The sequence below is a fragment of the Anolis sagrei genome, chromosome 2 (assembly GCF_037176765.1).
Source record: "Anolis sagrei isolate rAnoSag1 chromosome 2, rAnoSag1.mat, whole genome shotgun sequence".
Taxonomy (NCBI): Eukaryota; Metazoa; Chordata; class Lepidosauria; order Squamata; family Dactyloidae; genus Anolis; species Anolis sagrei.
The window spans coordinates 176,240,114-176,257,788 of NC_090022.1; the positions used below are offsets into that span (position 1 = coordinate 176,240,114).

Below are 17,675 nucleotides of genomic sequence, written 5' to 3' on the forward strand. Positions count from 1 at the left end.
GACATAGAATGGAAGTCAAATTACTTTTTTCATTTTATTTATTTTCTTATTTTTAATTAGCTTTTTTCTATTTTTTTCTATTTTTCTTTTTTAGGTATTTTTGTATGATATATATATATATATAGAGAGAGAGAGAGAGAGAGGTGTATATATGTGTATATATATGTATATGTGTGTGATATATATCTTTTTTCCCTTTTCTTTTTTTGCATATTTCTATTCATTCTTAATATTTTCCTACTTTCTTATACATTTAGTGTTCTCCCACTTTCTATGTAAATTCCAACAAAATGTTCATATTTCTTTGTGTGCGTATAATATAATAAAAACTATTTTTAAAAAAGGTTTTAAAAATCATGTGAAAGAAGATAAGAAGTAAAAAAAATACTTCTGCCCCCCCCCCCCCAAGTTTACAATTTAAGTGCAGAAGAAGTGGAATTACACAAAAAACAAGGAAAGGTACAAAAAAAAGAGGGAGAGAAAGAAAACAAGCAGTAACAAGTAATTTTTCTGTCTGGTCAGGGATTAAAAACTGTCCTTTGTTTCCCTGAAGGAAGGACCAAAATCTTCCATCCCCCTTGAACTGTTGGTACACAATCCTCAACCAGACACGGCAGGCGAGTCGGGATCATGGCGCACTGAGTGAAATCTACACTGGCCACTTGGCGCTGCGCTTGGTGCACATCAGTGAAGATGTCGGGCGACTGGCACGGAAAGTAGGTGTCTTGGAGGGTAGATGAAGATAGTCTAGGGGTCTAAACTGTAAAAGAGCTACTGCTCCACCTCTTCACACCAACTTCTTCTGAAGCCCTTAACCCCATATTTTCCCTGGTCTATAATGAAACTGGTAAACTGGCTGGGATTTCTGGGAGTTGTAGGCCAAAAACATCTGGGGAGCCCAGGTTGAGAACCACTGGTGTAGAGCGTCCAGAATCCTCCTTGTCCAGGGTGGCTGGGAATGCTGGGAATTACAGTCCAAAAGTCAGAAGTACCTGGGTACCATTGGATGCTTCAGGAGAGCTGTGGAGAAGTGGACACAGCATCAGAGATGTGATCTATATAGTCTGGAGCCTGAGTGCTATCTGCTGGCTACTAAATGCTCCCTCTGAGCTCTGCTTTGCATTCTCCAAGTGACCTACAATTGTTTCACTGTATCCTCTACCCACAACATTTATGGGAGATTATGCCCCCCGCCCTGTACTTCTATAAAAGGCCTGATATATATGGCCCTGGGAAGTTTTGTCTTAACATTTCCTTTCTTTTTCTTTTAATTCACCGGTCAGAGCAAAGAGATGGAGCAGCAAATGCAGGATGAACTGCTGAAGGCAATTTCAGAACTGCAGACAGTAAGTAGAATGCAAGGTTTTATATTTAACTAGCCATCTCCTGCCACGCGTTGCTGTGACCCAGTCTGTGTATATGTGTTTTGTATGTGTATATATGTTTATATGTGTATGTGTATATATTTGTGTATTTGTGTATATATGTGTGTTTGTGTATATATGTGGTTTTGTGCATGCGTTGCAATGTATTTTCTATTTTTTTGGGGCTTTTTAAGTGTCTTCCACTTTGTTTTTCAGTGTTTTCATGAGTGATGGTCACTCCTTGGCCTGAGAGGTGTCTTGTGTCCAAATGTGGTGTCAATTTGTCCAGTGGTTTTTGAGTTATGCTAATACCACAAACGAACATTACATTTTTCTTTATATGGATGACTTATGGATCCAAGTCTAAACATGAAATTCACCGATTTTTCATATCTATCTATCTATCTATCTATCTATCTATCTATCTATCTCATACTCATGACCAAAAGGAAATTTTAATACACAATATTTTTGTGCATAAAACAAATTTTGTGTACTATCAGGAAGCAAAGGTGTCAGTATCTCATATGGGCAGTTTTGGATTTTGGAGAATTTTGGATTTTGGAATTCTAAATAAGGGATGCTCAACCTGTACTGAACTGATGAACATATCAACAACGGTTTCTCCTAATGATTGCAGGCATGAGCGTTTCAGGCAATTATTGTTTGTATAGTTTGGAACATCATGAATGGTGAATGCACAGAACTGTTTCATCCTCAGGCGGAGGTCATTTCCAACTCTGCTGTCCTGGAATTTCCTAACTGGCAATGCCAGGGATTCAATCTGGGGCATTGTGTGTGTAAAATACGTATCCTGCTGCTGAGCTCAATTGCTTAGCTGTGAATAGTGTTAGTCCTCTGCAGAGAAGGCCTCAGAGGCAGGATGGTTACCAAAGGTTTTGGGAGTGGTATTAAAACTGGCACGATAGAAGATAGATCCAACCCATGGGATATAAAGCTCAGAGAAGGTTTTCTTCTTCAAGCTGCATTGAAATGAAACGATTAGGAATTGTGCAACAGGTCAGATTGGCAGGAGCATAACATTTTAATTCATTGGGTAGGTTGTATAACATTAAATATCTTTCATTTAAGCTGTTAAGGGCTCTTTATTTATGATTTACAGTTACTTCTTGATGCATAAACCTTTCAGCTCTGCATCACTTCCATACATTTCTAGCTGTGGGCCTCCTGGGATTATGCAGGCTATAGAATAGGAGGCTTTGTGTGTGTGTGTGTTATTGTGTCCTAAGATTTGAAGCTCTTTGTTTGTTTATTGGCTGAGCTCTTTGGTTCTGGTCCATCTGCTCTTGACAAATACATGCACCACTGTGTCTACGCAGGCCATGAAATCATATCAGACGTATCGCATTGACTGCCTAAATGCTGAGACAAAGCTGCGGGAGGCTGAGCGTCAAGAGGAGAAGCGGAGTGGCGGGAGGCACCCCGATCCTGGGGGCTCCCCTGGTGGGATCGGACTTGACAAGGCACCCCGTCGCACCTCCCTCAAAAAGGTTGAGCGGCTGCTGGAAAAAGTATGAGAACAGAGCGCTTTTTGTGTTGGGAATCTATTATGGGAAAATGTGAGACTTTCTGAAAAGGTTCTAGAAGGGACTATTAAAACTTAGGGCCACCATTTGATGCTAATTTGATGCTTCACCTTCTGAATATAATTGAACCAGGAGGAGAGGGATCAATTGATTAAACAACTTTAATAATGTATTGTCGAAGGCTTTCATGGCCGGAATCACTGGGTTGTTGTAGGTTTTTTTGGGCTATATGGCCATGGTCTGGAGGCATTCTCTCCTGACGTTTTGCCTGCATCTAGATGTTAACCTGTTAGCCTTTACAAACCTTTTGCTTATCAGTCTTCCTGTATCATCTTACTGTGTGGTTATGGGAAAGTAGCCACTTGGGACCCTTCCAGACAGACCCTATATTCCAGAATCTGATCCCAGGTTTTCTGCTTTAACTTGATTTATAGTATACAAGTCCCCACTGCCAGAGCAACTTGAGAAACCGCAAGTCGCTTCTGATGTGAGATAATTGTCTGTCGGCAACGATGTTGCCTAGGGGATGCTCAGATGTTTTTGGTGTTTTGACCATCCTTGTGGGAGGCTTCTCTCATGTCCCCACATGGGGAACTGGAGTTGACAGAGGGAGCTCAACCCACTCTCCCCAATACCTGCCAAATAATCTGAGATAAACAGTTAACCTGGGATGAGATCCTGGAATATAGGTCTTGTCCTTCAGAGGAAGTCAATGGCAAACCTGTTATCTGAACAGATCTTGCCAAGAAAACCCCGTGATAGTCATGTTATGGTCACCATAGACCAGAAATGACTTCAAGGCACCCAACCTACAACGGTTCCAGCACTTTAGTCAAGTAGTTGGGTAGAGTGTCTGTGTCTTACATATAAAGTGGCAAGGTTTAGGACAGGGGTCCTCAAACTAAGGTCTGGGGGCCGGATACGCCCCTCCAAGGTCATTTACCTGGCCCTCGCTCAGGATCAACCTAAGTCTGAAACGACTTGAAAGCACACAACAACAACAATCCTATCTCATCAGCCAAAAGCAGGCCCACACTTCCCATTGAAATACTAATAAGTTTATATTTGTTAAAATTGTTCTTCATTTTAATTATTATATTATTTTAAAGTGTTTTTTGCACTACAAATAAGATATGTGCAATGTGCATAGGAATTCATTCATGGTTTTTTTTCAAATTATAATCCGGCCCTCCAACAGTTTGAGGGACTGTGACCTGGCCCTCTGTTTAAAAAGTTTGAGCACTCCTGGTTTAGGATTTCACTCTTTCTTTTAAGCTATTAAACAAGGGTCTTGTGCTGTAGAGCAGTATTTCCTCTGCTGAGTTGTAGAGGAGAGAAAGCAGCAGAAGTAACAGGTCTTCCGACAAAATTCAGCATTTCCTGAAGTGGCGAAGTAACACTCTAGCCACTTTCAGGAAGTGATGGGTCATGTTAGAGGAAGCAATAAGATGCCGTGTTTCTCTGTGTTGGAGGCCTTTTGTTTACAAGTTTAAAAAGAAAACCATCTTACACGGACAAAGCAAAAAAACAATGCCTCTTTGGTCCTTCATAAGTGACTTATGCATTACTTGTGAGTGGGATGTCTCCAAACCTAACATTAGTTTGGGGCAAAACCAATGTGTTGCTTAAAAGGTCATTTGCAACAAGCACTTTCAAGCTCGGGATGTAATCTGGCCAGAGACAGACAACCTAAACCCCTCCATTACTCAATACCTCCAAGGACAGAGACGGTGTACTTTCCAATTATTCAGATTATTTTATTCTTTTAGCTTGTAAGGGGTTAATAATAATGAATCCATGAAATTGCCCTAGGAAATGTAGAAACACGGTTCGGGTCCAGGTTACTTGTCCGAACGCATCTGCCCCTACGTCCCACCTCGCAATTTAAGATCATCTGGGGAGGCCCTGCTCTCGTTCCTGTCAACAGCGCAAATGCAGCTGGTGGGGATGAAGAGCAGGGCCTTCTTGGCTGTGTCCCCCTGTCTATGAACACACTCCCAAAGGAGGTAAGATCTGCTCCCTCGCTCCTGACCTTTAGAAAAAAATTAAAATCATGGTTCTGGGACCAGGCCTTCAGACAATAGATGTATGCAGCTTTTAGTGGGACAAGGACTGGAACAGCGACTCGACTGATGAGATTGTTTTATGGTTTTAATAGCCGTTTTTATATTTGGTGATGTACTGTTTTTAATATGATTTATGTTTAAAGTTTGGTTTTACTATTGTAGTTGTATGGCATTGAATTTTTGCCATTATCTATGTGTAAACTGCTTTGAGTCCCCCTAGGGGTGAGAAAAGTGGTATATAAATACTGTAAATAAATAAAATAAATAAATATGATGTACTCTTGTAAAACTACAGTAGAGTCTCGCTTATCCAACCTTTGCTCATCCAACGTTCTGTATTATCCAACGCTGTCTGCCTCCTGCCCAGATCCACAGCTGTTTCAATACATTGCAATGTTTTGGTGTTAAATTCGTAAATCCAGTAATTACTACATAATGTTACTGTTTATTGAACTGTTTTTTCTGTCGATTTGTTGTAAAACATGATGCTTTGGTGCTTAATATGTAAAATCATAACATAATATGACATTTAATCCCCTTAATCCCCCCTTATTATCCAACATTTTTGCTTATCCAATGTTCTGCTGACCCGTTTATGTTGGATAAGCAAGACTCTACTGTATTTATAAAATTAAACCAGATGACTATTGTGGCTAGCAGTTGGTTATTGGGAATGATTATGAAACATCAACATGTGCGAAGTGTGGAGAGGAAGTTACGAGTTGTTAACTGAAAGGGAGAAACAGAGCCTAGAATAGGTAGCTTTTTTCGCTCCATCTCGCTATTCATGCTGGCAGAGGAATTCTGTGAATTTCAACTGAAGACAGTGGTTTCCCAAGCTCTGCAATTATTCTAATTTTCTCACAAAGATGGTTCATGGCAGTTTTTTAATTCTAGTTCAGGGTTGGAAACTCCCAGCAACCCTATTCAGCACACTCACTGAGGAAGAACACTAGGAACTGCAGGTTAATGCTATCTGGAGGGCTAAATATTTGCCCGCAATTAGTTTCACTGCCATTACAGAAATAAGATCAAAATTAAGTATAGCCCCCAGCACCTAATATTCATATGTCAGGGGAAAAAAATGTCAGAAAGGAAAATTTTGCTTCGTGAAGGTAAGGTAAAGGAAGATCTTGCTTTTCTGTGTGTGTCAGGAGTGATTTGAGAAACTGCAAGTTGCTTCTGGTGTGAGAAAATTGGCTGTCTGCAAGAACGTTGTCCAGGGGACGCCGAGATGTTTGACCGTTCTGTGGGAGGCTTCTCTCATGTCCCTGCATGAGAAGCTGGAGCTGACAGATGAGAGCTCACCCCACTCCCCAGATTCAAACTGCCGACCTTTTGGTTAACAGTCCTGCCAGCATAAGGGTTTAAGAAATACAAATCAATCTATGTAAGGAAAAAGTATAATATCCAAAGAGCATACAGTATATAATTTTATCAAAATTCCCAATATACAGTTCAATACAGTAGCATATATTGGGAATTTTGATAAAATTATATACTGTATGCTTTTTGGATATTATACTTTTTGTATTGTCGAAGGCTTTCATGGCTGGAATCACTAGGTTCTTGCAGTTTTTTTCGGGCTATAGGGCCATGTTCTAGAGGCATTGCTCCTGACGTTTCGCCTGCATCTATGGCAAGCATCCTCACTACCTCTGAGGATGCTTGCCATAGATGCAGGCGAAACGTCAGGAGAAATGCCTCTAGAACATGGCCCTATAGCCCGAAAAAACCTACAAGAACCTATTATACTTTTTCCTTACATACATTGCTTTGTGTTTGTTCTGACATCCAACAAGTATTCTGGGACCTTGTATAGTGGCATAAGGGTTTAATCCATTGCACCACCAGAGGCTTCTTATGATCTTGCTAATTCATAATAATAATAATAATAATAATAATAATAATAATAATAATTTATTTACTTCATTTCTATCCCGCTCTTCTCACCCCTCAGGGGACTCAGAGCAGCGTACAACATACATCTAAGCAAAAATTCAATGCCTCATTATACAAATCATATAAAACATAACATAAAATTACTAGAAACAAGAAGCATATATATATAACATTTAAAACCATTAAACATATAAAACCATAACAACCCCATACACAAATAACACATGGGACCAATCCTTTGAGCACCCTACCAGGGCCTCCCCCTTCCCCTCTCATGATTCCATTTTTATTATTTTCTTCTGCCCCTCTGGTGGCACAGAAGATTAAATTGCTGAGCTTCTGAACTTGCTGACCAAAAGGTTGGTGGTTTGAACCAGGGAGCGGGGGGAGCTCTTGTTGTTAGGCCCAGCTTCTGCCAACCTAGCAGTTCGAAAACATGCAAATGTGAGTAGATCAATAGGTATTGCTTCTGTGGAAAGGTAACAGTGCTCCATGCAGTCATGCTGGCCACATAACCTTGGAGGCATCTATGCACAATGCCGGCTCTTTGACTTAGAAATGGAGATGAGCACCACCCCCCAGAGTCGGACAGCACCTTTACCTTTTCTTTTATTATTTTCGTCTCTGATTTTTCAACAACAACAATCTTGTTTATTATGTTTACTTGTACCTTGTTTTTTCTCTCAACAAAGAGATTCAATTAAGTTACACAGTCATAATATAAAAATAAAAAAATGTCAGAAGTATTTACTCACTTAGCCAAAAAGGTGTTCGAGCCATTTGGTGCATCCAAAGGCTGGTTGTGGTCAATCCCTAACATTCCTTTTGCCTTTGTAGAGGCAGTCGAAGTTTCTGGAGAGCAAGCTCAAATGTGCCAAAGCCAGGAACGACTACCTGTTGAGCCTTCACTCTGCCAATGCTGCCATCAGCAACTACTATGTCCGCGACGTTGCTGACCTGCTAGATGTGAGTCTGTCCTCTATTAAATTGCTAGAAGTCTATGTTTTTTTTAATTGTATTGTTTCATGTTTAAGTAGTATCAGTAGGACTGTAATGTATTTAAAAGATTACTTCCCAACTCAGAGTCTGGAGGAGTCAAGGGCCATGGAAAGAGCTTTTGGGGGGAGTCTAAGGTGGCCCTAGAGCTGCACTTTGCCAACACCTGATTTATGCCAGTGGAATGGAGGTATCTACATGATAAATGTATTCTAGTCTCATGTCATCTTAATGGAATTTTAGTTCCATGTCGAAATGAATGGAACTTTTTCATCTCCACACAAACCCCATTCTATACAGGACTAATTTGAGTCCTGTATAGACTAATTTGAGTCAATACAGGACTCAAATTAGGTGCCGTAGTGGCTTAAAGCACTGAGTTATTTAGCTTGTTGACTGAAAGGTCGCAGGTTCGATTCCGGGGAGCAGTGTGAGCTTCCGCTGTCAGCCCTAGCTTCTGCCAACCTAGCAGTTCGAAAACATGCAAAAGTGAGTAGATCAATAGGTACCGCTCTGGCGGGAAGGTAACGGCGCTCCATGCAGTCATGCCAGCCACATGAGCTTGGAGGTGTCTATGGTCAACGCCGGCTCTTCGGCTTAGAAATGGAGATGAGCACCACACCCCAGAGTCAGACATGACTAGACTTAATGTCAGGGGAAAACCTTTCCTTAGAATCATGGAAAATATATCTGCTGAGAATATCATCCAATTTTTCCTCCATTTTAAAAAGAAACCATACAGTTCTAGCCATCATAAATACAATAGTGGGGGAAAATGTCTGAAAATCATGGGCAGTTCCTTCTAACATGGTGCAAAGATAAATTGTGAGTGGGTATTTGTTAAAAGGCAGGATTCCAATGTTTCCTTCAGTTTCCATACTTTTCTTCTGATCTCTTACCACAAACTTTCTTGATCTTTTTACCTTGAAAGAGCGCTTTAAATAATTTTCAGGTTTAATTGAACTCCTGCATAAAATTATTATATCACAAATTGTTTTTCCTTCAGTTTTGATATCTCAGTTATGCTATCTCAAGAAGTGCCTCTGTAAGCCGGATTTTTTTCCAGTAGAATGGGATTTCTAAATTTGTGATCATGTTATAGGGAAATGAAAAAAACTTTGACACTAAAGATTCTAGGTCAGTGTTTCTAAATCTGAGGGTCGTGACCCCTGAGGAGGTCATGAGAGGGTTTCAGAGAGGTCGCTAAAGACCATCAGAAAACACATAAGTGCTGGTTTTAACCTACAAAACCCTATACGGTTCCGGCCCAGTTTACCTGTCCGAACGTATTCTCCCCTATGAACCATCAAGAGTGTTAAGATCGTCCGGAGAGGCCCTGCTCTCGGTCCCACCACCTTCGCAGGCGCGTCTGGTGGGGACGAGAGACAGGGCTTTTTCTGTGGTGGCTCCTTGGCTATGGAATTCTCTCCCAAATGAAATTAGATCTGCCCCTCCCTCCTGACCTTTAGGAAGCTAGTGAAAACCTGGCTGTGCAACAAAGCTTTTGCGGAATGACGTCTGAGACCGGTAATCGACTAATGGTACTGATCACAATATATGAACTGGACATACGGACTGAGTTGGACACGATTTTATCCTGGCAAACGGCTTTTATGTAATTTTATGTAATTTATGTAATGTAATTGGTAACTTAATGTTGTGTATTACGTTTTAGATTTTCAGTGTTAGCATTGAATCTTTGCTGTTAGCCGGTCTGAGTCCCTCTGCAGAGGTAGAGAAGATCGGGATAAAAAAGTTTTAAATAAATAAATAAATAAATAAATAAAATGGTCTTAGAAATCCCTTTGGCATAGTTGTTTGGTTTCACAGTGCTCTCTGGCTGTAGGTGAACTACATCTCCTCTAAATCACTGTCAATTCATCCCAAATCCCTCTATTTTCTGTTGGCCATGGGGGTCTGTGTGGGAAGTGTGGCCCAATTCTACCATTGGTGGGGTTCAGAATGCTCTTTTATTGTAGGTGAACTATAAATCCCAGCAACTACAACTACTAAATGTCAAGGTCTGTTTTCCCCAAACTCGACCAGTGTTCACATATGGGCATATTGAGTATTTGTGCCAAGTTGGTACAGATCTATCATTTTTTGAGTCCACAGTGCTCTCCAGATGTACTATGTACTATGACTTCAAAACTCAAGATCAATGCCCACCAAACCCTTCCAATAGTTTCTGTTGGTCATGGGAGTTCTGTGTGCCAAGTTTGATTCAATTCCATCGTTTGTGGAGTTCAGAATGCACTTTGATTGTAGGTGAACTATAAATCCCAGCAACTACAACTCCCAAAGGACAAAACCAATCTCCTCCATCAACCCCACCAGTATTCAGATTTGGCCGTATCGGGTATTTGTGTCAAATTTGGTCCAGTGAATGAAAATGCATCCTGTATATCTGATATTTACATTAAGATTCATAACAGCAGCAAAATTACAGTTATGAATAGCAACGGAAAAAAAAAGTGGTTGGGGTCACCACAACATGAGAAACTGTATTAAGGGGTCATGGCATTAGGAAGGTTGAGAAACGCTGCTCAAGGTTCTCGACTTTCCTGCCTTTTTCTTCTCTTCCCTTCCATCTCCTCTTCAGTTTCCTCTCCTCTTCTTTCCTTTCTTCCTCTCTCCTCTTTCATCCCTTCCTCTCTCTTCTCCTACAGGTCCTTCTGCTTAAATACAATGGCTCGATTTGCGTAGTGTTTTTAGTTTTTATCATGTATTTTTGTGGAACAGAAGTTCAATTTCTGCCCAAAGCTTTTGTGTTTTAAACAGTTGTCAGGCAGAGAGTAACCAAGCTTTCCTTCATCATGAAGCTGTAATGAAAGGTGTAGTGATATCATTTGTGGATGATAATTCTGTCATGTACGGACTGTAATAGGTACAGCAGCATCTGTCAGAAATATAGTTGACCTCTCTTGGGATGCTAGCAGAATATTATGATTATGGTTTGGGAAGTGACAGTAGGTTTTCTTTCTCCTCGTTTCCAGTGTTTCGACCTCGGATTCCACCTTTCCCTGGGCAAGGTGCTGAGGACTTACCTGGCTGCAGAGTCCCGGGCCCAGGCATCTTGGCAGCAGGGTTTGTGCACCATTGAAGGTGCTGTTGATGCTCTGGACCCACTAGGAGATAAATCCAGGCTGATGGAGGCCAACCCTGCTGCTTACTGCCCGCCTCTGTGCTTTGACTACCAACCTCATGAGGGAGACGAGGTGAGGAGATGCTCATTTCTGGTTCACCGGGGATTTCTCTTCTTGGCTTTCCATTCAGTCTGGCCCTTAGACTCTCCTTCCCTTCATATTTCTGTCTTCAGGTTTCAGAAGTGCGGGCTGAGGGTCCCCTGAGGAATGAACTAGTCTCGCGCTTTCAGCATATTCAGTCTCGTCTCAACGCCATCACGCTGGAGACGGATGAGGTGGGTGTTGACACAGAGCCTGGTGGTATCTCTTTCTCTTTTCCCTGACATCCTTAAACTGTGGATATTGGTGGCGGCAAGAGCTGGGATTAATATTGCTCAAGATTTAGGTCTTCTTCATCATCATACATTTTATTTATTACCTGCCTCTCTTGATGGCTCGAGGCGGAGTACAACAAATTAAGATACACACACAGATAGTGAAGTCTTGTACAGTATAATTCCCATCCCCCACAGTTTCATTTATCCTCTCTATGTGCTTTCTAGGCCTTCCAATGCAACTCCATGATATTTTGGCCCAGATTACTTGTCCGAACATATCTCCTGCTATGAACCATCACGAAGCTTAAGATTGTCAGGAGAGGCCCTGCTCTTGATCCCACCACTCTCAAAAACGCGGTTGGTGGGGATGAGAGACAGGGCCTTCTCGGCAGTGGCCCCCTGTCTGTGGAACTCCCTCCCTAAGGACATCAGGTTGGCCACCTCCCTCCTTTCCTTTAGAAGACAACTGAAGACCTGGCTCTGCAGCCAGGCATTTAATTAGATCAGTGGTTCTCAACCTGGGGTCCCCAGATGTTTTTGGCCTACAACTTCCAGAAGTCTCAGCCAGTTTATCAGCTGTTAGGATTTCTGGGAGTTGTAGGCCAAAAACATCTGGGGACCCCAGGTTGTGAACCACTGGATTAGATGATAATGACAATAGGAAAGGATTTTGGGTTGCAACACTTGATTTCCCGGTTTGATTTTTGTTTTACTGGCGTTTTAATATTATCTGGTAAATGAATGTATTGGCTGATGTGTTTGATGTTTTAAGATGATTTTACTGTTGTATTGTATTCTTTGATGTATATGTTGTAAGCATCGTTGGTGCCTATGTGAGGCCGCTCTGAGTCCCCTTGTGGTGAGAAGGGCAGGATAGAAATGTATGAAAAAAATAAATAATAAATAAATGTTTTCATTTCCCGGTAAATTTTATTATGGTCCAGAGACCCTTATTACACTGTAGCATACAAATTATACAGGTAATGAGATTAAGAACATCCAGTGGATAAAATTTGGACACAGTAAAAGCTGCTTAAAATACATGTTGGCTAAAAACAAGGGTAAAAAGCTACAAGAAGTGCCGACGGGTTTCAGCCTCAAGATATGCAGGCAATAAGATTAAGAACAGCCTGTAGCTTGGGCACACAGATGGGTAAAATTAATAACAGTTAAAAATTGGTTAAAACACAAGTTAGCTAAAAGCATAGGTAAAAGACTTTTAGCCTGTGTCTAAAATTGGAAAATGTCTAATTTTGGCTGCCTCAGAAAGAAACTTTGCAACCGCCAAGGTCATGTGGGGAAGGTTGTCACTAAGTAGAAACTTCACATAAGATTTTTCTGAACTTGCTGGTAAATTCCTTAGTAGGGTACTAATTATGTCAGGGGTGCTTTGAATGCAATATTCCTGCTTCTTGGTAGGGGGTTGGACTGGATGGCCCATGAGGTCTCTTCCAATTCTATGATTCTATGATTCTATGTCCTCTCGAGCCTATTCATAGAAATTGCATGACAGTAGAATGTGGTAGATGCACTCTACTTCCTGTTTGTTACACGGTCAGAGTCTTTAATTGTATGGAGTACCTGGAAATCTCCCACTCACGGGAGTTCCTCTCAGCAGATAACAACTGTCCCACAAAATGTGTGTCGTTCTGAGGTTCAGCATCAAGAAGCAGTGGCCTCAGAACCCTGTGCTGACCCCAAACCATCTTCCAGAATCATCACAACAGCACAAGTTGTATCCCCTCCTAAACCCCATCCCGCCAGTGCCAATGTACCTATTAAACTTGCTGTCTGCCAAAAGGAACCTCTCTCCCTGGATCCTAAAGTCCCAGCCCCCGTTTCTTCCTCAATGTCCCTCAGATTTAAGCCCAGTTCTAAGCCCAGGACAAACGGATGCATTAGGCAAGACCTAGAGGGTCTCTTTGATCAGATCAGCCATGGTGATTGATGCGAGTGGCCCCAGAAGTATTCTCCACTAAGGGTTATCTCCTGGAATATTGCAGGCTGGACAAATAAAGGAGTCGACAGCCACTTTAGTAATTATATCTCTACCTTCAATCTGATCCTTCTGCAGGAAACTTGGGCCATAGATAACATAACTCTTATTATTGTTGTTTAATTTTATTTATAAATTTGTCTAACAAAATGTATAAGCATACATTCTTCTCTTTTTTTACAGTATCTTAGACAAAAGAGTATATCATATTATATACAATCTAACAGTAAAGAAACATCAAAAACATCTTTAATCACTTTTCTTATCATTATTTTTGAATTTCCATTACAACTTATGCTACAAATAACTCTATCACACATCTTTTATCCGCTTATACATATTGTATTTCTTTATAATTATTACTATAATACCGTTTTTCCCCCTCTTCCCCTTACCCTTAGTTTGTGCCCCCTCCACCAGGACCAACCAACTCATGTTGTTTCACCATTCCAAAATATCATTGTTTCTCTTGCTGGCTTATACCCCTTTCCCTCATTAAACACATACTCAATAAATTTTCCCCATATTTTCCAAAAGTCTGTTTGTTTGTATATTCCCCTTTTAATTTTAATATTGTAAGTTAGCTTATCATTAATCGCTATATTCCAAATTTCCCTATACCATTCTTCTACTTGATTTTCTTTTTTTTCTTTCCAGTTTTTTGCTATTCACATTTTAGCTGCTGTTATCAAATTAGAAACCAATTCTTTCTCCTCTTGTAAGGGAATTATATTATCATGTATAAGTAATAATTGGTGTAATCTCAGTCTCTTTTTTTATTATTGCTCTTATTTCTTTAAATATGCTTTCCCCAAATTTTTGTATAATACTACATGGCCACCACATATGAAAGTACGTCTCTATTTCCTGACAACCTCTCCAGCATTGATTTGAGTTTTTTTAATCCATCTGATTTAATCTAATGGGAGTTAGATACCACGTCCATATCATTTTGTAGTAATTTTCTTTAATTCTTATAGACATATTTTTAGTATTCTCATATTCCATATGTTTGCCCATTCTTAATTATTCATTTTCCCCACAAGCCTGTTTCCCATACTTCCTTCAAATAATCTTGCTCCTGTTCATTCATTAATAACAGTTTATAGATATCACTTACTGTGCCTTTTAATGTTATATTCTCTTCTTTAGTCTCCCTTTGAGTTATCATCTTTTCTATTTTTGTGTATTCCCTACCTCCATTATATTTTTCCTTATGCCACTTGACTATTTACCCAATTGTAGAAACTTATACCAATCTAAGTCTCCTAATTCCTCTTTTATCCTTTCCATATTTACCATTTTCAGATCCCAGTCTTTTACTTTCATTAAACCTCTTCCATTAAATTCTACTTCAAGTTCTTTTTTCAAATATTCTGGGAAGTTTTCTGTCATTAAAACTGGCATGATAGGAGAAATATCTGGCATTAGAGTTATTTTATATCTCCCCCAAATCTCTAAAATATTTTTAAAAGGGGATTGTTTAAATTGTTATACCATTTCTTTTTACCCTATAACATTACTCTAAGTGGTTTTGTCTCTTATTTCTTGAATGTCAGCCAACTTAGTTCAAAAGGCCGAGCTATGGAGGGCATTGCTATTCTAGTGTCCACCTCATCGTTGGCCAACATAAACACTTGGACAATGGTTTTCATTTCAATTGAGTATGCTATTCTCCATGTCATTGCATACTCATGCAAAGATCAGAAATGTACAGTAGTCATGGTATATCTGGCTTGTGTCACTTCAAGTCATGGTCTAGAGTTCATATGTCTGAATGTTCCATCATACCAAAAGAGAGAGGGAGATAATTGCATTTACATAAAAGAACTAGGTGACAGAGAAAGGTTTGGGCCCATCTTTCTCCCTGATATGATAGCTTAAGCCTGAGCAGGAAATTCCATGTAGAGTGAAAGTCCTGTGTGATGTGAAATAATTTTTAATTATCTATAGACTTTTTAAATTCTGTGTTTGCAGCCTGAAGTTGCTCAGTCTTAACGTAGGCTACTACTTCAGCAGGAATTGGCTTTGAGATGTGTAGGAATTATTCAAGAGCCAGCAGAAAGCGCTACATATTTTATAAACATTGAAATCAGGCCACATACCCTTATGTCACAGTAAATTATCTTGTGATATAGCTTGTTCTGACCTTCATATTGCTTTCTAGAGTTTTCTTGCTTGAGGGCAATTTCTCATTTTTTCTTTTGCACAAATTAAGCCCATTCACAGATTTACTACTACTGTGAGAGCTAGCTCTTACAATAGGGTTGCAAGCCAAGGAGATGGATTTTAGACTGGAGGGTTGATCTGAGAGTATAAGGGACCCTTGGGACCCACTGCTGGTATATAGTTCCAGGACCCTATGTAGAGATACCAAGATCAGTGGGTGTTGAAGTCCCACTATTATACAATAATGTTGTGAAATGGAATCCCTTATGTTTTTGTTGTTCATTCGTTCAGTCGTTTCCGACTATTCGTGACTTCATGGACCAGTCCACGCCAGAGCTCCCTGTTGGTTGTCACCACCCCCAGCTCCTTCAAGGTCAATCCAGTCACTTCAAGGATCCCATCCACCCATCTTGCCCTTGGTCGGCCCCTCTTCCTTTTTCCTTCCATTTCCCCAGCATAATTGTCTTCTCTAAGCTTTCCTTTCTTCTCATGATGTGGCCAAAGTACTTCATCTTGGCCTCTACTATCCTTCCCCCCAATGAGCAGTCAGGCTTTATTTCCTGGAGGATGGACTGGTTGGATCTTCTTGCAGTCCAAGGGACTCTCAGAACTTTCCTCCACAGCTCAAAAGCATCAATCTTCCTTTGCTCAGCCTTCCCTGTGGTCCAGCTCTCACATCCGTAGGTGACTATGGGGAATACTATTGCTTTTACTATGCCGATCTTGGTTGCCAGTGTGATGTCTCTACTCTTCACTATTTTATCAAGATTGGTCATTGCTCTCTTCCAAAGAAGCGTCTCCTGATTTCCTGGCTGCAGTCTGCGTCTGCAGTAATCTTTGCACCTAGAAATACAAAGTCTGTCACAGCCTCCACATTTTCTCCCTCTATTTCCCAGTTGTCAATCATTCTTGTTGTCATAATCTTGGTTTTTTTAATGTTCAACTGCAACCCAGGTTTTGCGCTTTCTTCTTTCACCTTGATTAGAAGGCTCCTCAGCTCCTCCTTGCTTTCGGCCATCAAAGTGGTGTCATCTGCATATCTAAGATTGTTAATGTTTCTTCCAGCAATTTTCAACCCAGCCTTGCATTGGTCAAGCCCCGCACATTGCATTATGTGTTCTGCATACAAGTTGAATAGGTTGGAGGAGAGTATACAACCCTGCCGTATGCCTTTCCCAATCTTGAGACAAAGGAATCCCTTATATAAAATGGCAAAATCAAGGTAGAAATTTTAGGGGCAAATATGTTCAAGCTGTGGATGATTGAAGTGGTGGATAAAAAATCCATGGATACAGAGATATAACTGTAACACCCTTAGGGCTACATATTTGGGGAGAGGGGATCTATGAAAAAGCATTGTCTCTGAATTGTTTCATCCTCAGAGTAGACAAGTGGCCATTTTCAACCTTCCCAAAAGGTTGTACTGGCAACCAGAGATTATGACATGTCATTTCCTATTTCAGTTTTGGAGGGTCTTCATCCTTTCACTCCTCATTTTTAAAGTACACGAGGAGCCTGGGAGTTCAAAAGGCAAAATGGGTTGGGTTTGCAGTTGTATTTATCTGTGTTCATCTTGATAAGGAGGACAGAAAAAAGGCACTTGCCGGAGAAGACTACCAGGTAGGAGGATAAAATGCAGAGGCTTTCCTGCACTCACTCTCTATTTTACTAAATCTGCTTAATCATAGAATCATAGAGTTGGAAGAGACCTCATGGGCCATCCAGTCCAACCCCTGCCAAGAAGAAGGAAAATTGCATTCAAAGCACCCCTGACAGATGGCCATCCAGCCTCTGTTTAAAAGCTTCCAAAGAAGGAGCCTCCACCACACTCCGGGGCAGAGAGTTCCACTGCTGAACGACTCTCACAGTCAGGAAGTTCTTCCTAATGTTCAGATGGAATCTCCTTTCATGTAGTTTGAAGCCATTGTTCCGTGTCCTAGTCTCCAGTGCAGCAGAAAACAAGCTTGCTCCCTCCTCCTTGTGACTTCCTCTCACATATATATACATGGCTATCATATCTCCTCTCAGCCTTCTCTTCTTCAGGCTAAACATGCCCAGCTCTTTAAGCTGCTCTTCATAGGACTCGTTCTCCAGACCCTTGATCATTTTCGTCGCCCTCCTCTGGACACATTCCAGCTTGTCTATATCTCAAGCTTCCCTTCCATGAATTGA

At 40.7% G+C, this 17,675-nt stretch overlaps 1 protein-coding gene across 4 annotated transcripts in view; it reads left to right on the forward strand.

Annotated features, from left to right (window-relative positions):
- The window catches only part of ARHGAP4 (Rho GTPase activating protein 4), an 84,660-nt gene that overhangs the window by 35,863 nt on the left and 31,122 nt on the right, over window positions 1–17,675 (forward strand). For all 4 annotated transcript variants that reach the window (XR_009630674.2, XM_060763188.2, XM_060763190.2 and 1 more), the window contains exons 3-8: window positions 554–716; window positions 1,284–1,346; window positions 2,705–2,896; window positions 7,717–7,845; window positions 10,872–11,093; window positions 11,195–11,296. Coding sequence is in view for 3 of the 4 variants with exons in the window: in XM_060763188.2 (XP_060619171.2) it covers window positions 554–716; window positions 1,284–1,346; window positions 2,705–2,896; window positions 7,717–7,845; window positions 10,872–11,093; window positions 11,195–11,296 (871 nt within the window). In the remaining variant the exon portion in view is untranslated. The remainder of the gene's footprint in view (window positions 1–553; window positions 717–1,283; window positions 1,347–2,704; window positions 2,897–7,716; window positions 7,846–10,871; window positions 11,094–11,194; window positions 11,297–17,675) is intronic.